At 41.3% G+C, this 21,784-nt stretch overlaps 2 protein-coding genes across 5 annotated transcripts in view; one reads left to right on the plus strand and one right to left on the minus strand.

Moving 5' to 3' along the window:
• Positions 1-1,875: 1,875 nt before the first annotated feature.
• Positions 1,876-8,621, minus strand: LOC133385112 (uncharacterized). Of its 2 annotated transcripts, none has more exons than XM_061627479.1 (2): positions 8,573-8,621; positions 1,876-3,481 (listed from the first exon to the last, which is right to left on the minus strand). In XM_061627479.1, the coding sequence occupies exon 2, from the start codon at positions 2,705-2,707 to the stop codon at positions 2,084-2,086; it is 624 nt and encodes a 207-aa protein (XP_061483463.1). In that variant the 5' UTR covers positions 2,708-3,481; positions 8,573-8,621; the 3' UTR covers positions 1,876-2,083. The 2 variants fall into 2 exon arrangements, with proteins under 2 accessions (XP_061483463.1, XP_061483473.1); XM_061627489.1 differs by lacking the exon at positions 8,573-8,621 and adding an exon at positions 6,423-6,595.
• Positions 8,528-21,784, plus strand: part of LOC133385104 (guanine nucleotide-binding protein G(q) subunit alpha) — a 173,981-nt gene continuing 160,724 nt past the window's right edge. Inside the window, exon 1 of one of the 3 annotated variants that reach the window (XM_061627465.1) lies at positions 8,528-8,929. Coding sequence is in view for 2 of the 3 variants with exons in the window: in XM_061627446.1 (XP_061483430.1) it covers positions 9,559-9,694 (136 nt within the window). In the remaining variant the exon portion in view is untranslated. The other 2 variants (XM_061627446.1, XM_061627455.1) reach the window with 2 other exon arrangements.

Consider the following 21,784-nt stretch of genomic DNA (forward strand, 5'->3'; position numbering starts at 1 on the left):
CAGAAGGAAGTAATCACCTAGGCAGCATATGCTGAGGGTGGGAAGGGGCAGGAGCGGCAGCCTCCCCGACTGTTCTTCCTCCCCCCACCGGTCAAATCTTTCTGTTGGAGAGCAGAGCTATGAGTGTCACAGGCCTGCCACAGACCACTTCAACTAACCTGTTGCCTTCAGGTCCACTGGAAAAAACTCCCTCGTTGCCAGTGCTGAAGCAAGACTCATCTGCCAGTCCAATCAATTTCTGTACATTCCCCACTTGGTGCATAAGCCCCTTTGTTCCCCATTTGCTGCCCTTATGCCCTGTTAGGTTATAGGTATTCCCATCATAGCTTGTCAGTAGCAACCCTTTCCCATCAATTGAGGGTTGTAACCTACGGCCATGTTTGTGACCCCATTATGTTTGAAAGTAGTTTATACACTATAGGTCTTCATAAGACTTGATATCAAGAGGAAGTTCTCATATATATCACTATAATGAAGTTTTTAAAATATTTTTATTTGATTTTACATTATTTTTGTTTCATTTTGTTACATTATTTTTGTAAGCCATTTTGAACTATTTTTTTGGAAAACAAGCATCACAGTTCTTGAGACCAATATAGGTAAATTAGGAAGAGAATGAATTAACTTGCTTTTCTTGTGCTCTGGCATTCATATTTTACATCACTTCCCTCTCCCCCGCATTGTGTGAAAATAAATTTAAAAATCCAGAGATTATTCTCACAAAGTAGTTTCCCCTTCTTTCTAAACTTCTTCAAAGTAGTGCTGACCAGGAAAGCCCAGACCTTGGAGTCTGAGGTGGCCAATATAAGCAGCACCTACTTAAGACATTGTGCTGCCTGAAGCAAAGCTCAAATTGTGCTTTTCCTTTTTAGGGCCAATATTTAAAAAGTTGTCCTGTGCCATTCAAACATTCGTTCCTGCCTTCATCTATTCCTCCTGCATAGTGCTGCCTAAAGCAGGCCCTTCGTCCTGCTGAACTGCAGGGTCAACCTTTGATATAAGCAGATGCTTGTAAGCAAGTAATGGCATGTGCTATTTGAAGAATCTGATACTATTTTTTCAGAGTATCATACTGTGCAAGATTAGTTATAGTGCAATGATTTCTACAGTAAGGGGTAACCAATCTTTTTTGGACCTGTGGGCACATTTGGAAATTATATAAATTGTTGTGGGCATACCTCCCACAAACCAAGCACACACTGTAACTTAGTCTATTGGGTTCAGCAGAATGCTTCTTTCAAGCCTATTTTCAGCAAGGGAAGAGGACCCTTTGGGCAGCAGAGAAAGCCTCCATGGGTGCATATGTACCCATGGGCACCATGTTGGTGACCCCAAAATGTCTTGAAACTAGTAACATAGATGCAATATCACGAGGAAGTTCTCATATAGATCTTCATACTGTGTTTGATATGGAGTGATATAAGATAATCAAAAGCAGAATATGATTGCGATTTCGTTTAGATTGGTTATTAAGAATGAGAAGCATTAGGGTGTAAAAGACACTGAGAGAAAGGTACCATGAAATGGCAGAGATTTGGATTCTTTTTTTTTTTTTTACAATAATTTTTATTCAAATTTTCATAAAACATACAAAACAAAATCATAAAACATTCAAAGACAAAAAACAAAACAAAACAAAAATGATTAAACAAAAAAATAAAATGTTGACTTCCCATTTGTCGCAGATCAAATCAGTTATAGGTCTACAATATATAACAATCCTGTCTCTTAAATTATATTATAAAATCACTTTCCTCCAGTAGTTATCTTAATTAATCATCAAATCTCATAAACATTACTTTATTCTTTCCACAAAAAGTCAAAGAGAGGTTTCAATTCTTTAAGAAATATATCTATCAATTTTTCTCCAAATAAACATGTCGATTAATCCATCTCGTTAATAATAATAATAATCTTATTGTCATAACCATAGTCCAAATAAACATATCGATTAATCCATCTCATCAAAATCTGTTAGGTCCAATAATTTCAATAGCCATTATTCCATTATCCCTATTAATTCCATCTTCCATCTTCAATAGTCCTGTTAAGTCCAGTAATTTCAGTGTCCAATCTTCCATTATCAGTATTCCATAATAATCTTGCTGTCATAGCCATAGTCATATAATAAGAGTCTGATGGGAATTTCCTCTATCCCAAATATTTTCTTGCCATCAATTCTGAATAAGTTGCTGAAATATTGTTGTAAAGTCATATCTCTGTTCTTCTTTTTTACAAAATGCACTGGCTCATCTCTTGAGAGTTTTTCCATTGTCACATGGCTGCAGTTAATTCTATAGATTTTCTCTATATCAAGCTCCATCACGTCATTCCAGTCCAGAAGATTATCCAAGCCATTGATAACTTTATCTCTAATATCTTCATTAATTTCTTCAGAGATAACATTAAATTCCAAACAGTAGATTTTATTTCTAATATCCATAAACTCCAGATCTTTTTCCAATTCCACATTTGTTCCAATCTCCAGGGCTTGTATCTTCCCTTTATTTTTTCTTTTCTCATCTCTGACCTCATTCTCCTCTCTCACAGGATCCCCTATTTCTTTAAGCTCCTGCGTCATTTTGCTCAGTTCAATTTTCAGCTCCTTACTGCCCTGTCGCAGGGTTTGTTTCGTTATCTCAATCTCATCCATTATTTTCTGAAACATAATTACTTCCAGATTCTCAGCCACTTTCTTGATTGCCATTTTTAAAACCACGAAAACAAAACAAAACAAAAATAAAGAAGAACCACTTCTTATTTCAGCAACAATTGGGTTAATATTCCAGGCTTGATGACATCACAGTATAAACAGAGCAGCCTGCCTTATCTCTCTATGTTCAAGAATACAAAACAAATTTGGTTCCCAGCATCAAAACAGTTAGTGGCGTCGTGAAGAAGCAGATTCGTCAAAATAAAATAGACCAAAAAGAGAATAGTCCCAGACAATATAATGTTCCTCGGAATAGAAATCCCTCTTCTGTTTATATCTTTAGAATGCACTTCCAGGACAGCTTTTTGCAATAGAAACAGAGATAAGCTGTTAATTTCGTGAATAACAGAGAAGAGTTATAGCTCACCCAGAAGTTCTTTAAAGCTGATTCATTTGACAAATCTCTTTTTGCTGCAACAATTTAAACCAAGTAAAAAAAAAATAGAAAGAAGGGTGCTTGCCTGTTAGTCTGTTTTCTCTTTGAAGAAAAGATAAACGTATCGCATTAATCAGATAGAGCTTGTTCGGAAGTCCGTCCGGCATTGCTGGCTGGACCTTTTCTCATAAATTAATGAAATCCAGTCCTCCCAACAAAAACAGGCTTTTGAGGTTGATCTCTACGTTTCTCCCTGCCCGGGATAAATTTCAACAGTCAAAAAAAAATGTTCTGACTGATTTATATCTGAATAAGCTTCTTTTGAGGCGGAAGCCCATCTCAAAAGCAGGCACAAGCGAAGTCACCCTTCCCGGAAGTCAGAGATTTGGATTCTAAGAGAAGAAAATAACAGTGTATATTATGTATTATTAATTAGTGGATTTCGACCAAGTCATAGAATTGATATAGTAAGTCAAGTCCAATGAAATGTGATAAATTAGAAAAAGGTTAATGAAGTATGCTGTGTTTTAAAAGAAATCATAATAGAAGCACAGTTATAAACCATACCTGTGGGAAAAAAAATGGAAAACTGGGTAGTGGCCCAATGCAGTTAGGAGGTCACAGTGGTCATCATCTACATGGATTAATTAACAACTCATCTGTATCCAACCCCAGTCTCTTTACAATTGCTAACAGAATTCTGGAGAACTTTGGTACTGTTTGGTACCAAACATTACATTCTTAATGAGGGAGCATGAGAAATCAAGCCCCTTTCCATCAACACAAGACACTGGAAGAAGGGGTAAACGATCTCCCTTCTACCAGTAACCAATACAGGTAGTGGCAGCAACAATGACTAGAAAGTGTTTTAAACCATTAGTTCCATTCTCTTAGGTAACTGAGGAATCCCAAATGCATTCCACTCTACACCTATGTCTCTTGATTCATAGATCATAGAATACTAGAGTTGGAAGAGGTCTATAAGTCCATCGAGTCCAACCCCCTGCTCACTGCAGGAATCCATGTTAAAACATGTCTCTTAAATGGCTCCACTGTGTTGGAGAGCCCACCACCTCCCTATGTAATTGGTTCGATTGCTGTACTGCTCTTACAGTTAGGTTTTTCCTGATGTTCAGCTAAAATCTGGTTTCCTGTAGCTTGAGCTCATTATTCCATGTCCTGCACTCTGGGATGATCAAGAAGAGATCCTGGTCCTTCTCTGTGTGACAACCTTTCAAGTACTTGAAGACTGCTATCATATCTCCCCTCAGTCTTCTCAAGGCTAAACATACTCAGTTCTTTCAGTCTCTCCTCATAGGGCTTTGTTTCTAGTCCCCTGATCATCCTCATTGCCCTCGTCTGAACCCGTTCCAGTTTGGCTGCATCCTTCTTAAAGTGCGATGTTCAGAACTGGATGCAGTACTCAAGAAGAGGTCTAACCAGTGCCAAATAGAGGGGAACTATTACTTCACGTGATTTGAAAACTAAACTCCTGTTACTGCAGCCTAAAGGAGCCTTTGCCCTTTTTGCAGGCACATTGGCACTTTTGGCTCATATTCAGCTTGTGATCAACAGTTCCAAGATCCGTCTCACATCTAGTGTGCTGAGCAAAGTATCCCACATCTTGAAATGGAAATGGACTGCCTTCAAGTCGATTACAACTTATGGGCAACCCTATGAATAGGGTTTTCATGGTAAGCGGCATTCAGAGGGGGTTTACCATTGCCTTCCTCTGAGGCTGAGAGGCAGTGACTGGCCCAAGGTCACCCAGTGAGCTTCATGGCTGTGTGGGGATTCGAACCCTGATCTCCCAAGTCTTAGTCCAACACCTTAAACACTACACCACACTGGCTCTCTCCCATATCTTATAACTGTGCATTTGGTTTATTTTTCCTAGGTGTGGAACTTTGCACTTATCCCTGTTAAATTTCATTCTGTTGTTTTCAGCCCTATGCTCCAGCCTACTAAGATCATTTTGAGGGTTTTTTTCTTCCAGGATATTGTCATCTGCATATTTGATAAGCAGCCCCTGCACCACCTCATGCAAGTCATTAATAAAAATGGCAAAGAGCTACTGGGCCCAGGACTGAGCCCTGCAGTAGCCCACTCATTACCTCCTCCCAATTTGAGCAGAAACCATTGATAAGCACTCTATGCAGGCCCTCTTTAAAACGCAGCCCTGAAAGGCTCAAAGAAATGCATGCTAGAATAGGCTCCCATCAAGCAAAGCAGCATCTGAAAAATGCGTGTGTGCCATTTATTTATGTATTTATACATTTACACTGCTTTTCACTTTGGTGAAGAGCTATCAAAGTGGTTCACATGATTATACTAACAATGCATCACACAATAAAACCTAATCAATAAAATTAAAATCAAATAAAAAACTCAGGGAAACACAGGATCATGCTCATGTGTATGCATGCTCAATGCACAACCCCTTATCCTTTTGAGGATGTCCTCAAACTATGCCTTACAGTGCAATCCTAACTATGTCAACTCAGAAGTAAGTCCTATTAAATCCAATAGGACTTACTCCCATATAACTAGAGTTAAGATTGCAGCGTTAGGGAGCAATCCAACTCACCCTTCCGCCAAGCTGGGTGAGCTGGATGCTGCAAATCCCTGGTGGCGCTGGGAGGCTTGTGGCTCTGCCAGGCTCCACCAGCAGCAGCCCTCCACTGTGGCAGAGATGTGACTCCGCTAGAAGCCTCCCAGTGCCGCTGGGGGTCTGCTGGGACAGAAAATGGGGCATTCTGGAGGTGTGACAGGGGAGGAGCCACGAAGGGGGGACTTACACAAGATCCTTCTTGCATTCAGACCCCTACCCCGGGTCCCAATCCCCCTTTGAACGCAGCTGGCCAAAACGCCAGCAAAGTAAAAATAATAATAATTAAAATCCCATTCAGGCCTATGGGGAGTGCTTACTCCCTGGCAGGCCTGTTGGCTGGAGCCCTGCTTTCCGTTCAGCTTGTGTGCGTGGCTCCCAACGGAGCTGGTGTTCAGCTGGGCTGGCTGCTCCCGAAAGGATTCTGCTGAACTTTCCCTTAATGTATGAATTCACATATGCAAACCCAATGGTTTAAAAAGGTTGGAGGAAGGGAAGCGGACAAAGTGTAGAGAACATAAATTGTATATTCCCATCATGACCAGAGGACTGAGCATAGATAACAATATAAAATGCAGGATAACATTTCTGTGATATGAATTAACTGGGTGTCCAATTGTTTGCTTACCCAAAGGTAGTGAAATCTAGTTCAAATATAGTGTCTTACAGCACTTCTAGGGGAGTTTAAAAAAAACCAAATCCAGAGTGTGGCTTGTTTCACATACCTGGCTAGTTATTATTGGAGATATATCTGCCGTTATGGAGGCCATGAAGTCCCAAATTGACCCTAAAGAGAATCTTAGCATAAATGGTGAGGTTATTTCTCAACAAGCTCTTACATGATAGTTGCCATCATTGTGTGAAAGCACATTCATGTGAATCCACCAAAAGAGCTTAATGTTCCTGATCATTTTTTATCTTGACTATGTTGATTTACACAGGACTATCAGTGTACTTAGTACCCAACAATTACATAGGCCAAACCAGACAAATAGTCCCTGCCCCAAGGAGCTTACAGTCCAAAATAGAAGATGGAAAAGAAAGGTAAGAGAGCGAGGGAAGAATGCGGGCAAAGCTGTTATACGATGGATTCCGATGAGGATTAAAGACAAAAGGTGGGTTTTGAGAAGGGAGAGATGTGACATTCAGAGAGGGAGTTTCATGCACAAGGAAACCCTTCTCGTTCTAGAAGGCTGGTAGTAGGTATCATTTGGTTTTGTGGATCGAGGTTAACTATAGTTAAGGTTACCAATTGACCTGAGGGGAAAAAAGCCTTTTCTTGCTCTGTCATTAACAGCAGCTTGATCTGCAAGGGTCAGTAAGTGAAGCTTTTCACAGCATAGTGATAAACAATATCACCTGATAATATCAGCACAGTAACCTGCTGTCAAAGGCAGAACTACAGCAACTGGTTGAAAAGCTAGAAATCCTAATATTGTCGTTCTCTTATATTTTAGGCAGGAGTTGCCAGGAATGTATTACATATGGGACAAAAGAATATAAATGAAGAAATTTTCTTCTCATCACACTGATGTCTTAGAAAGGCTTAGATGACCAACTGATATATACCAGAAGAAGACACAGTGTCTTTCCTGTAATACATAGGGATAAATATCTAAAATTATCCATAATGCCAAGCACATTTAGCCACTCCATGAGTACTAGTCTCACAGTGTTCAAGTTGTGGATTTTTGCCAACCACTGTTAAAAAAAAATGTAACTGCCAATTACCAAGTGGTAGACACTTCTTTTCTGTCTTTTCTTCTGTACTCATTTACTTGGGAGTAAGTCCCACTGAAATCAACAGGATTTATGTGCAAACACATTGGACTAGGCTGCACAATGTCTATAGTAACATAAATTGGTTTCTCACAGAGTTGCCAACTCTTCAACCAGTCTCTGTAGCTATGCCTTCAGCTGCACTGTGATGGGACATAGGTGATCATATTTATTCTCCATGTTATTGAAAACAGCTTCTGATTTTTGTAGTCAAGCGGCTGTTAAAGGTTAAAGGCAGGCCGGACTGCAACCCTATTTCACTCTCTCCTCTTAACTCCTGGTTGCAGGATACGGATTCCATTGGCAGCTGGTGGGAAAGGAGAGCAGAAGTCAGCACTGCAGTCAGAGGAGTTACATTTGCTAAACCTCTACCTTCCAAGGAGCACCTGTCCCAACTGTGTACTTGGCAACCCTAGTTCACTGACAGTTATCTGAGGCCCTCACAGATGGTCATGGTGGGTGGAAATGGCACACGCTCAAATTGTTTGGGTCAACTTTGCCATTTGGCAAGTGGAATGATGCATACAAGCTCCATTTCCCCATGAAATACTGTATAATTAAACATGCTATTTAAGCTAGTCCCAGCAAGTAAGTAACGGAAGTATCTTAATTTTAGTTGGGTAACTGGGGTCAAGCACAGTTCCCTGCTTCATAAGGCTCCAATCCCCAGACATAAGATTTCTTAGACAGTGGCTTCTCCCCCCCCCTCCGCCGCCTTCATCTCAGCCTTCCCTGAGCATTTATTCCTGCTTTCTGCCCCATTCGTTGATCCGTCTAAAAATAAGAGGCTTGCCATAAAATGTAATATTGTGGAGGTGGCAGAGAAAGAAACGGACGGGAGGTGGGGTGGGAACCTAATGAAAAACAACAGCCCTGCCCTATAGGACAAATAAAACAAGGCAGTGTTCCTTGCGGCCATTTAGTAGGGGGAAATGGCTCGTTCCTCTCTCCGTTATTGCTGGTGCGCGGCAGCGTTGCAGTATAAAGCCAGTACAGTGGATCCGAAGGTTTACTTCCCTGGGATTTCATTTCGGGGGAAGGGGGGTGCGCGCTGAACGGAAAGCGAGAGAAAAAGTCCGCCATATTTCTGCCTTACCACGCCCGGAGAGCTGAGCCATTGAAGTCAGGCTGCCTACATATTGTACATGCACCACACTCTCTGCCTGCCCTCCTGCTTTCTTTCCCTCCCCCTCGGTACCCACCCCCCGTCCCTTACAGTAAGGGAAAGGCGGAACCGAGAAAGGAAGAGCTGTCCCTCCCTGGCCGCCGCTGTCGAAGACAAGCGAACTAAAGTCGCCTTCGTCTGCAACCTCCGAGCGGGGAGAAAAGTTTCATTTCTAAGATTTGGAGAGCGTCCCAGAGGCTTCTCGGGGGCTTGAGGAGGAGGGGGAGGAGGCGAACGACTTTCAACCATCTCCCTGCGTGGACAATTTGGGGCTGCCTTCAGTCCAGGGTGGGGAAAGTGGAAGGACGGGGGTGGGTGGAAGAGAGCGAAGAAAATGTGTGTGCGGAACGGGGGGAAGGCTTTGTAGCAATTCGCTTTTCAAGCTGGAGACGGGAAGGACACGCAGGGTTTAGGAAGCTTACAGGAGGTGGCATTTGAAAGAGGGGGGAGACTGGTTGCCGAGGAAAGCGGGGAGGAGGAGAGAAAGAGGGTGTTGCTTGTACACAAGGTCTTTTGCTCTCTGTTGGGTAGTGCTGCTGCTGCTGCTCTTTCTTCCCGGCTGGATGTTTCCCCGGTTTGGTGCATGACTGAAAGAGGGGAGGAGTTGGAAGCCGCGAGTGTATCTGGAGGGGTTGGGGGGTAGGTGAGGGAAGGTTGTGCTAGCCCGCGGCCGAGGTGTGTGTGGGTGAGTGGGAGGGGGGCACGTCGTGGATGTGTGTGTGCGCGCGCCTCCGCGTGTTAGCAGCTAGGGCTGTCCCTGGGTTCGCTTCGCTTTGCTGTTCCTGGGAGTGAGGAGGAGAGGAGGAGGAAGGGGGTGCTCGCAGCTAAGAAGCCGACGGGCTTTCTTGCGTTTGTGGCTCGGGGTGTGCGTGTTTTCAGAGTGGGGGTAGGGGCTGTGCCTCAGCCAGCTAGGAAGAATGACTCTGGAGTCCATCATGGCGTGCTGCCTGAGCGAGGAAGCCAAGGAAGCCAGGCGGATCAACGATGAGATTGAGAGGCAGCTCCGCCGGGACAAGCGGGACGCCCGCCGAGAGCTCAAGCTGCTGCTGCTGGGTAAGTCTGGCTCGGCAGCGCCCTTCACTCCATCCCAAGGCTGCTGCCGTGGATGGCCCTTTCTTCCTCCTCTCTCCTCCATTGCTTTTTCCTCCCGCACGAAAGTGTATGACGGCGTATGTGTGCCTGCAGATCTTCGATCTACGTGTAGCCATAGAGGAAATGCCCTCCCTTTTGTGAGTGTGTGGGGATGCAAAGACGCGTGAGCGGCTGGCTAGAGGTGGTGCTTTTGGTTATATTTGGATATATTGTTCTGTACAATTGTGCACATTGTGGCGCTATATACGAGCTAGCCGCCGCTGTAGGAAATCAGATCATGGTGGTGGGGAAGGTGTGTGCGAGGGAGGGAGCCGGAGGAGGCTTGGGGGGAGGTAAGGGAGGAGACATCCAAACTCGAGTTCCCTCCCCCTTCCTCCTTTGCTTTCTTTTTCCAGCGGGGCTTTGCAAGCGCCGTCGATTGATGTTCGGTATCGCGGGGTGATGGAGAAAGGAGTGCGGCGTGCCCGGCTCCCTTGGCCGTAGACGTCGCAGCCCTTTCGCTACATTGCCTATGCCTGCTCGTCTCTTCCTATGCAAAACAGATGTATGTAGCGGAGCGAATGGCTGCTTGCGGCTGCCTGTGGGAGGTTTTGTGTGGAGTAGGACGCCTGCCGAAAATGGAGAGAAAGGGGAGGGGGGCTGGGGATGAAAGAGAGGAGCCGCGCTTGCGGTGGGGGGAGGAGGAAGATTGAAAGAGACTGAGATGGCTGGCAAATAATTGAATTGGGGCTGGGAAGGCGGTGAGGGAGAAAACCTGTCAACAAAGCTGAAGGGGAATCAAGAGATGAGTGGGAGGAGTCGCCTTCCAGGATTGCTAGTGACAGGATTTAACATCTGCATTGTTCAGAGTGTGTTCCCGCCTCAGAAAGGCATGGAGTGACTCCTCTGTCTTCCTGCCCTGTGGTTGTGGCTCTTGCTTTTAAAGAAAGGGTGGCCATGCTTGGATCATAGGCTACTTTTAAGATGAGAGGGAAAATGGCTGGTTCTGCACCCACCCACGATTTGAACACCATACCTGAGAATTGTTAGCTTTCCCCTTGGACCTTCTGATGTGACATGGAATATACTTAAGGATGCTAGCTTAGAATGAACAAGGAGGCATACTTTGGACCAGGGATGACTGTAATATGGGCATTCTTTAATTGCTTTAAAATATTTAACTGCCTTTGTCTTGCAATCTGGCCTACTGCCTAGGGAGTGGAGAGTGTTTGAACCTATTTGACACACCACTCTACATCAGAAGATTCCTAGGGCAGTGTACAAAAGTATTAATACAACTATTCACACAAGACATTCTGCTATACGGTAGTGTGAAAAATGGAACTGTTACACACTTTAGGGCTATTAGGTTTAAGGATCAGAGCCACCCTGTTATGAATAAAAATACCTGGCAACTCTTTATGTATATTGCATGTTTTTTTAAAAAAAGAGTGGAAAGATTGTGTTAGTTATATCTGAACAACCACCCTGGGTCTTGCAGTGTGCTGTGGTGCACAGCTGAAGTCCAAGGGAAAGGTTGTGACTAGGAATAAAGGCCTGAAAAATGTCTGCATCGCTGTTAGTTGGGAAGGCATGGTGTTATAAAACTGGCTACTATGTGTGAAAGGCGTGAATGGACAATTGCTTTATTGAAGGCCCTCTCTCCTTTGAACACATTCAGCTTGTTTTAAGATTCAGTAAAGTTGTCTGCAATTAGGAAAGCTATAAACTTCATATTCAGTGATTGCATGGCAGGGTAGTTTTACCCATTTTTTCTTATGTAATTTCTGGGGTATGGCAGCGTATATGGAGAAGAACATGGTACTGAAAAGAAAAGGACCTTTAATTTTTGCCCTACATGCAGTTAGGTTATTCAGTGCTTCATGGGAGGCAGATTAGAAAATAAATACGTAGAACGTGTGTATGTGTTTGGTGTTATAATTCAATTGAGACACAATATGAACAATTTCTAGCATATTGTTGCTGTACTTGAGGTACATTCCAGGCTACACCATGACTGCATTTGTTCCCCATTACATGCTTTAATAAGACAGCAGTCCTATATAAATTAGGCATGATCTCAAATGGGAGGCAACATGGAGGCATGAAAAGTATGGGTTTGGAAACCTGGGGCAGACTCCTTGAAATATGTACATGCTGTTAAGCAGATAAATTAACCCATGTGTGGTGTAGTGGTTAAGGTGTTGGACTATGAACCCTGGCAGACCAGGGTTCGAATCCCTACATAGCCATGAAGCTCACTGGGTGACCTTATGCCAGTCACTGCCTCTCAGCCTCATGAAAACCCTATTCATAGGGTCGCCATAAGTCGGAATTGACTTGAGAGCAGTTCATTTACATTTTTACATGCTCAGTGTGACAGGTAGCAGGATCAGATCTTTGTAATCATTAATTATGTAAAGCAAAATGAACAGAAGTGGTTCAGTATATAAATACTGGGTTTCCCCCCTATTTCTGTATCTGTGAACATTAGGAATATTTGGCTGTTTTTCCCAACACCATCCATGTAGCAGTGCTGTTGGTTTAAAATGGGGTCTGTAGTAGTAGTGTGGCTTACTTGAAAGCTTATGTGGTTGGTCACTACAAGTCAATTAAAAAACCATAGAAGCAGCCCTACAGTGAGAATGTGCTGCCAGATTCTTTGACAAGGTAACCAAAACACTGTTCACCAGACACTCCTGCTGAGTACTGGGCTCTCTAAACAAGCTTTCCTGAAATGAATTAATACTGCAGGGCTTAGTAGATTTAGACTGTTGTAAACAAACTGGTGGTTTATACAAATTTAGATGAAATGTGGTTATCTATAACTAGCAGGTAAATTTAGGATTGTGAAATAAGCTCATTTAAACACAAATCAACCTCAATGAGATCAAATCTTCTTTTTTGAAGAACAAAGCCTGATACAGTTAGCTATCAAAGATGTAATAAATGTTACCTTTTTTTCTTAGTAGATCTTCTTGAAGCATCTGACAATATTTTAGGTAAAATGTTGATTCAACTGAATGTACCATTCAGAAAGCAACGAGACTACTTACATTTAAGCTAATGTTTTTAGGATTGGGGTGTCAGATTAATCTGAAAGATGCATACCTAGGAATGAATTTACTGCACTTACCTCCAGCTCCAAGTAAATGTGTTTGGTACTGGAGAATTAGCTTAAAATTTATCCTTGCATTGATGCCTTTTGCTTACTGCACTTCATCAGCAACATCTGTATAGCTGTTTATTGCCAGTTTCATCTTTTATTTATTTATCAGTGGTGTATTTTAAAATGCTTTAATATTTTCAATTTTTGTAGTGCATGGAAAGATGATTTGAAATGAAGTACTTTATCTTTTAGAAAGTGATCAGATGTTTAAGTAATGTTTTTAAGATCATGCACCTTAGTACAATCGTCTGGGAGCACCTAGTGGTGAAACTATGTGTGCTTTTGAGTATAGTGTACATATTGTAAACAATCTGATTTTGTTGTTGCAAACTTGTACTTTTATACTGTAAACAATAGCCATTTTCTAGGTGATCTGCAACAAGTAAAAATTGCTTTCTCATATCTAGGCAGGAAACAACTATAAAAACTAGCTCTTTCCTTTAAGCTGCAAATGACTAACATCAGGAAAATAAAAAGGGGCAATTTCTTCTATCTACACTCTTAGATATTCTCATTTTAAGACTTGTCAGCCTGTCTCCATATCTTGTCAGGTTACAGGGAGAAAGGTAAGAGGCCACTAGTGAATGCATAAACCTCAGCCCTGTCTTCCCAGAATTTACTCCCATCTTTCCTTAAATCAGTTTCCTTTTGTATCTTCCAGAGTTGTTAATAGCTGGTAAATTTGGGGCAACAAAATGCCCTTTTTCCTGTCATAAACTTAAGATTAAAATAGTGTCAGAGTAGGGGTCATAGGTCCCTTACTGAGATTTTGCAAAACAAAATTACTCTGCTAAAAACACTAGTATCATTGAGATGGGATGCGTTATATATCCTTTATTTTTATTTGGGTTGAAAAGCCCTAATTTTGAATAACCTCTTTAAATTTAATATTACATCAAATGAGATATATTTCCACCAATTGCCTTTGTGCACTGATTGTGCAGTTCCCAGAAGCATCTGGTTGGCCACTGTGGGAAACAGGATGTTGGACTAGATGGACCTTTGGTTTGATCCAGCAGGACTCCACTTTATGTATAAAACACTTCATTGTAGATGAATTATTCTAGTAGTGAAGTAGGAATGTATTTGCCACTTAGTCCTCCTTTCTACCTTTCTTTCGATATTTATCTAACTGAAGGGTCTTGCTAATATAAATTGTACATTTATCTGTTTAGAATCTAGATTTCTTGCCTGATGCCTATAGAATGTTTGGAATTTGGCCTGTTAAATCAGCAGTAAACATCCCTTATTTTTGACATAGTCACATAATAATCACTTGTGATCAAGTTTATTGTACGAATGGCCAATTGTGTCATTTTTGAAGAGGAAGAGAGAGAAAAAATGTGCACAATAATTGTAAGAGACATAACTTGGATGTTTCAGTTCTACTGTTGTTCAGTTTACATTTTCATTATATAACAATTTTATTGTTATTATTAGTTTTGATTGCTGAGACTGTTTACATCTCGATGTAGAACTCATTTGGTACCAGCGATGGCCTAAACAGTTTGCTGTTGAAAATTTACCTACATATATGAATGTATGTGGTAGATGTCAAGACACAGCTGATTAGTATGTTAACACTTTTCACATAAGCCACACCTCTCTGGCCCCAAATTGTGCTGCTTTATATACAGAAAATAGTTGGTGGCACATTGTAGAAGTAGGAAGCCATTTGGGGTAACTAACCTGGAGTTGCTAAATTGTCTAGTAATTTATATTTGAAAATATAATAAATTTGGAAATGACTTTTTCATGTTTGGTGTCTCAACTGCCATTAAATCTCCACAAATGAAGACCCCAACATTTTGAAGCAATTGTGAAGAGCCTTCATGGGTAGTGAGTTCTTCACCTCACACCTTTCCCTTCTTTTCGATTGTTGGGATGGACATGGTTTGTATAAATGAACAAAAGTAATTCTTCTACCCCTCAAATGCCAATTTAAAAAAGTTATGAATATAAACAGCATCCCCCTGCCTCGATTTTAAAATCAGTTTTAAAAGTGCTGGTGGCAATTTTGCTGGTGGCAATTTTGCTGCTGAGTCACATGTTAGGTTTATATATATATATGATTGAATTCCTACATTTTGTTCTTCCTACCCACAGTAATCTTCAGGTAAGGAGAAAGTGATTGGCTGGAGAGTCTGTCAACATAAATTGAATAATAGTGGTCAGAAAAGCAACTCCTTTGCTTTCATTTTATGCAAGGAAGATTAAATATTTCATTCACAAAATAATGAAAAAAGAAACAGGAAGTTTTCACATTAGAAGTAACGGTGAGAGTTGCTGTGAACTTGGAAGTGGGGGTAGGGGACGGGAACAAAACTTGAAGTAATTCAGTTTAACTTCTTGCTTAAATGGAGGAATGGAAATGCCCTCCTCCCTCCCACTTGATGGTATTAATGGATTCTAGCCTCTAGCTAGATTGGGGGAAAGTTCCTGTTTGCGGGTATAGGGGTGCAGGCTATGGTGTAATTTTTTTCTGTAAATCATGCTATCACAGTTCTTCGGACTTTCAAATAATTTGGAAAATTAGTGTGTCAGACATCAATAAGTGTCTTAAAATGGTGTCTGCATCACATTTGTATTGTGGATTTAAATGAAATAAAAATTACAAAGTTAGACATGTATTAGACATGTTATTACAGTTAAAAGAAAGGGCTATATTCCACTACTGTACAGCCATCAATGTGGATGAAAGGCTGACTGTATTAGGTTTGAGTAATCAGAACCAGAGAGAGAGAGAAATCCATGTTGTGTTCAGTTCTGATTTTTTTTAAAAAACAAGCAGACATAAAAGCTGCATAAGACTATATACTAGGATTCCATGGCAATGAGCAAACATCACCTAATCTTTTCCACTGAGGTTTTCAATTTCATAAACATTCTATTATGCTGCTCAGTTTTATTTTGAGCAGGATTGAACTGTTTTTCACTGTAATTTATGTCTTAATTTTTTACAGTTTAAGCTGTAATTTAATGTTTATAATTTCCTTTGTATGTTTTCCCCTTAGTATTCTTGCTAGAAACATAGCATTTTAATTTCATAATAAAGGTAAGGGCTGTTTAGATATTACATTTAAGATACCTTCATCATGAAAAAAATCATTGGAAAATATATACACAACCATTAAGTTAAAGTCTTATATCAGAAACTTTTGGTTTTAGAAAATTACATGTTTGATTCATAAGAAGCAAATGTAATCCATATAGAAAAGGTGGTTATTCTTTTCAGGTTTTTAAAAGCATTTAATGAGACAGCTGCTTGTTGGTTCCTTTGATAGTAAATTTCCAAGCTTTTTTTTTGTTCTTTGTGTGTGTGTAATATGCTACTTGAAGTAATAACATGTAATGACATGTATTAAAAATTGTAGATTATTTTATGCGCTAGCAGGAGTCTGTGAAGTGTGTGTGACTCTTAAACATTTGTGGTCAAATTGCACCCATCTCCTTTCTTTAAAAGGTGATTCTTTGGCTCCTTAAAAGAAGGAGATCTGTAAACTTCGTTGTGCTTTAGACAGACCTGGCCCTGGTAATTGGCCAGGTTAGGCATCGGCCAAGGGCTGAAGCAGCTCAGAAGGGCCCCTCACTGACATGTTTGAGTCTGATGCCAAATCCCACAGAGAGAGTGGCAAGGCTGATTGAAATCTGCCAGACCATGGATACGTTTGAGTAAGTAACTTGCTACTAGAAAGGTTGGGAGCAGACTGAGACTTTTTAAGCCTCTGTCTCCAAACTATCTCCTCCCAGCTCCATCCCCTTGTAGAGGATTTAAGAGTCTTAAAGGGCCAGCCATGTGGCCTGAAGATGGGCACTCCTCCTCTGTTCCATAGCTTCCTTTCTGGTGTGCTCTTTTTGCTGCCGCCCTGTGATGTGCAGTGGGAGGCATCTGGTTCTTCAGGGAGAGGTGCCCATGAGGGTCCAGGCTCAGGCCCTATGTGCCCTGGTGGTCTGGGATGTTCCTTTGTGGACTCCTGACCAACAGCGTCATATGCAGTGGTCTCCCTATGTTCCATGAGCTCTGAACCTGACCCGGCTCCCCGTTTGGTGCCCTTATACCCTCAAACTCTGTGTAGATCACTGCTGGATTCAGGGGTCATGACATTTACCAGACCAATCTGGCTGTGTGCCTTATTGACCTCAGCAGACCCCCAGGTCTTTTGAACAGAAGCCAAACTCGTCTCCCATCTGCAGTGGCCACCTGCCATTTTAATTTGTCTAAAATGCAATTTTAATTTCATAGATCTATGGTCAGGAATGAGAACCAGTGTGGTGTAGTGGTTAAGGTGTTGGACTACGACCTGGGAGACCAGGGTTTGAATCCCCACATAGCCATGAAGCTCACTGGGTGACCTTGGGCCAGTCACTGCCTCTCAGCCTCATGAAAACCCTATTCATAGGGTCGCCATAAGTCGGAATCGACTTGAAGGCAGTACATTTACATTTTTATGGGCAGGAGTATTACATTTTGGGTAAATTAAAACGGTGAGCAGCCATTTCAGCTGAGACCCAACTTTGGCTCCATTCAAAAAGTGGCAGTGATGTCAGCTCAGTGCTAAAGTGGATGACTAGGGGCCTGGCTAGAAGGGCAGTAAATGCTGTTACTATGGGGGCAGCAGTAGGTAAAAACATGACCTCATTGGGGGCTGTGTGTTGGGGGGGACCATTGACAGCACTGTGCTCCCCCTGTCGGGCCCTGGCTTTAGAAATTTCATGCATAATCTTTTGTAACACAAGGATTTTGTATGACTATATAATTCTGTAATTGTGGAACATAATTTGGTCTTGTATATACCTAGATTGTATTCTTGGCTCTAAAAGAGTTAGAGGACTATACATAGCAAAGTGAATGCAGCATATACTTTTTTCCTCAACTCTCCTACATTGATAAAAATAGAGTTATTATCAGGGCTGTGGATTTGTTTATACCTTCCACCACTGTTTAGTGTTGCGCAATCAAACTTTGTGCTTGTTCTGCTCTCTCCTTCCTTCTCCACCGTGCAAATCCTGCTTGATTATTTAAGGCAAACCATAGTTAGGATAAAATGAGAAATTACGATTTGCAGCAAACTAGGAAGTAACTTATTAAGTAAGGAGCTTGCAGGGAGAGGAGAGAGTTTGTGAGCACAGGGCTCATTTCATAGCACTAATCCATGCTCTCAGTGTTGTATGTGAAGCAGTTTTTGTGTTTTATTTTGTCTGTCCTCATCATTACTATGCAAGTGATTTGGTGGATTTTAATCTGTTACAGAATTCAGTGTGTTCAGATTTTCCCCCTAACAAGAGCATTTTCTAAACCTTGTGGCTGTGGAGAGAAACTTAGGAACAAACTGCTTTGTGAGGTCTGCCTAAATACCTTAAATAAACAAGAGAGCAGTGTCTGATGAAACCATGGGTATCCAAAGGACACAGGAGGAAAGAATTTCTAGTGGTTGTGATTTTGTGGGGGAAGAGTTAGTTCTGCAGTGCACTACCACCTTCTTGGCTGTACTACCTATCCTTAACATTCATACCCAGTCGCCATATTCCATTGGGATATGAAAAATGTAACAGTTAAGCATGATTTGTGTATATGCATGATTGTTTATAATCAGAGTCCAGTATTCTGCACTGTCACCTAGTTGTCATGATGGAAGGCAATTGAGAATAGACTTATGGTAAGCAAAAAGTAGGTCATGACCAGTGGGGCTCCACTTTATCTCTGTAGGGTCCATCAACCCATGGGTGATGTGACATGAGACATTATTACTGAACTGAGATGTATCTTCAGTTTGAATGGAGATGAAACTTGTACCCTGTGATGAGTTTAACTGAATGCTGGTTATTTTATTGCTATTCTGTGTTTTGATGTCTGTTTTAAGTTGCCTTGTGTAAAGGCAAGTATTTCTATGTACAGTCAACAATGTTGAATTTCAAATAAATATAGAACAGCAACAGAATCCTCTGAGTACATTAGTAAGCTATAGGTGTTCATTTCAGTGGCTGAGGTGGCTAATACTCTTGACTTGCAGTGCATCTGAGCTACTTGCCAGTAGTTTAGTACTGAACAGGCTACTTTAGCACTGCACTACATAAAGAAAAAGTGTGTATATTTTACCAAAACAGCAAGGGGGGCAGATGGGGAGGGAGAATTATCTGGCTCCAGCATACACATTGGGTGAGAAATATGTATGTGAGTTAAGAACAGCCATTTCCTTCTTTCCCCACTCTACTGTGTTCTGTATTTCTGTCATGGGGATGGTGGGAAGGGGGAAGGAACCTTAAGTTTGTTAGTTTGTAATCTCAACAGCAATTTTCTTTTTTCCTGATGAGAGAATAGCAGAATAGAATGCCTAAAGCTATTCGAGCTCATATTTCTGGGTAAATGGGTGTCAGCCAGGAAGTCAAACAAAAGGTTTCCTTAGTGTGACTACTGACTTATAAGGCCAAAATGAATTTGAGTACAAAAATTGGCAGGATGCCATAATTCCTTGATTTGTTTTTGTTCTAACCTCTAAAACCTGGGTGGGTGGGGAGAAGTATGCACAAAATACCCAACTCCTTTAGTCCAACCATTTTCCCTTTGGCAGAGGCTTCCATGTGCAGCTTTAGGTTTGTTTGTTGAGAAATGAAAAGCTGTTTTTAATGGAGTTGCTTCATGAATGCTTTAAGTGGTGCTAATGTGGTAAGTAACTGGAGATGATAAAGTCAAGTAGTAGAAAAGGATATAATCTTCTGGCAGTATGGAAGAGTATTAAGATGAATTTGAACTATTTTGTTGTTGGAAATCTAGTGAATTTTATTGAAAGTGGGACAGAAAAATTCTATTGGCAAAGATCTTTTAGAGGTTCCACATGAGGGGAGAAAATTCAGCAATATCTCAGTTAATGAAGTACATACGTTCCTGGGCATTACTTCTTTAACAGAAACTTTGGTACCAGAGGTAGGAATAACATGAAAAGAATAGGGATAGGTTCCTACACCACAAAAAAGAGCAGTTCAATGTATTTCAGCGAACTTTTTATTCAAAACTAACAATATGCATGTCTGAAATGAAACAACCAGGTCAGGTAAGCCTTGCATACAGACCACTTGAAGGCTTTGTACACTTGAGTAGGTAGGCAAGGGGCAGCCACCACCCTGTGCTTGCTCTCTCTCTCTCTCTCTCTCTCTCTCTCTCTCTCTCTCTCTCTCTCTGCCATCCTCCACTATTCTCAAGCAGATGCGTCTGCAGTAAATAGTGGTTCCAGGGCACCCGAAGCACTGCTTACTGCGGAGGCACCTGCCCCAGCTGGCAAGGAGTGCCATTCCAGCCACTTGAGAGAGAGCTGCCTACAGCAGCCACAATCCAGTAGACAAGGAGCCACATTCTGACTATGTCAGAGTGTGTGCCCACCCACTGCACCCAAAAAAGAGTTTGTTAAAAGGAGCTTCTTTCCCAGAGGATTTATTAACTGAGGTATTACTGTATATTTTTTTGCTTTTAGAGAGACCATGCAGTAAAGTTTGGCTTTTGTGATGCCTTTATGGGATCTGGGAGAAATGGGGACACAGTGAAATATATTTCTCTTAAGTTCTGCCTTGATGTTAATGTATTGTTTTGTGTGCGTGCCACTTTGCCCATTTAGGAGTGGATAAAACTGCTCAATTTTAATAAATAAATTATTAGGACTTTGATTTCTGTCTTTCAGGTTTGCATTCATGTCTCTTTGATTTGCTTGCTTAACTTGTTGATCAGCATTTTCCCTAGTCGACAGTGATGTGATGACTTAACAATCCACATGGGCATGTCATGCCTATTAACTAGAAATTGTTCTATTACTATGATTGTCAGTGGTGACCAAAAATTTAGTTTTGGAGGCAAGCATTGAAAACCCTCAGTACACTCACCTATAGGAGTAATATTTTTTAGAAGATGCTAGCAACGCAAGAAGCGCATCTTTCAAAATGGCACTAATATCTTATACTGGAATGCCACGTAAGTAATGTGGTTCAGAGAAGTGTCTTCTACTACTCCTTGGCCCTGAATAATTCCCTCACTGGGCGGTACATACAACAAATACGAACACTGCCTCTGTTCAATAAGAAGCAAGAAAGGTGAGGCTCACTGGCTACTGTTAATCTTTTTTGGCTACTAAGCCCAGTTTAAATGTATGTACCCCTGGTACAGTGAGATGTTTTTCAGTGGTTTTGAACATTTCATGGGGCAGTGTAGCTTTTAATGTGGTGCCCTTAGTAATTTGTTTGGCTAATGGCCATGGGAGTTCAAGAGCAGAGAGGTGCAATTCCTGTGCACTTGTGGTTTTCTCTCCTCCACCTAAATCCGGTGTGGCTGATTTTTTGAGCCAAGAAATCATTAGGTGTGATTGAATTTGTATATGAGATCATGGCAAACGAAACCTGTGGTATCTCTCCAATGTATATTGTGTGAGAACTTACATTTATTTGGATACTTGTGGCTAGAAAATTGAGAGAGGAGTGTTCATGATGCTTGAATTGTTGAGGCTTCATTGGAAAAATGAAGTAGAGGGTGAAGATGAATAACTTTGCAGCAAGTAAAGTAGTTCAACTGTACTAATTTCTATATTTGCATTTTTAATATTAAGATTGTAATCCCATACACACAGTGCAACTTCCTTCCGAGTAAATAGGAATAGAATTACATTGTAATACTAATGTTAATACAAGTGATATTTTTCTTCTTCTTTTGCCTTAGGAACAAAGCTGTTTAGCATCTGTTTCCAGAAATGCCTTTTTGTCAAAATTAGTGACTTCAAACAAGAGCAGTACATAGTGCATACAGCTGTGTTTACAGTAGATGTTAACATGGGGTGTACCTGTGTCCTGCCTGTCTTTGTAGGAGTTGGATGTATTTGATATGAGATCAGTGCTAATTTACTGGGAGGGGGAGGGAAATTACATTG

This window comes from Rhineura floridana, chromosome 1, assembly GCF_030035675.1.
Source record: "Rhineura floridana isolate rRhiFlo1 chromosome 1, rRhiFlo1.hap2, whole genome shotgun sequence".
NCBI classification, from domain to species: domain Eukaryota; kingdom Metazoa; phylum Chordata; class Lepidosauria; order Squamata; family Rhineuridae; genus Rhineura; species Rhineura floridana.

What these genes read in the sequence shown, in the direction of transcription:
- LOC133385112 (XM_061627479.1), bottom strand. Translation starts at nt 2,707, where the DNA reads ATGGCAATCAAGAAAGTGGCTGAGAATCTGGAAGTAATTATGTTTCAG.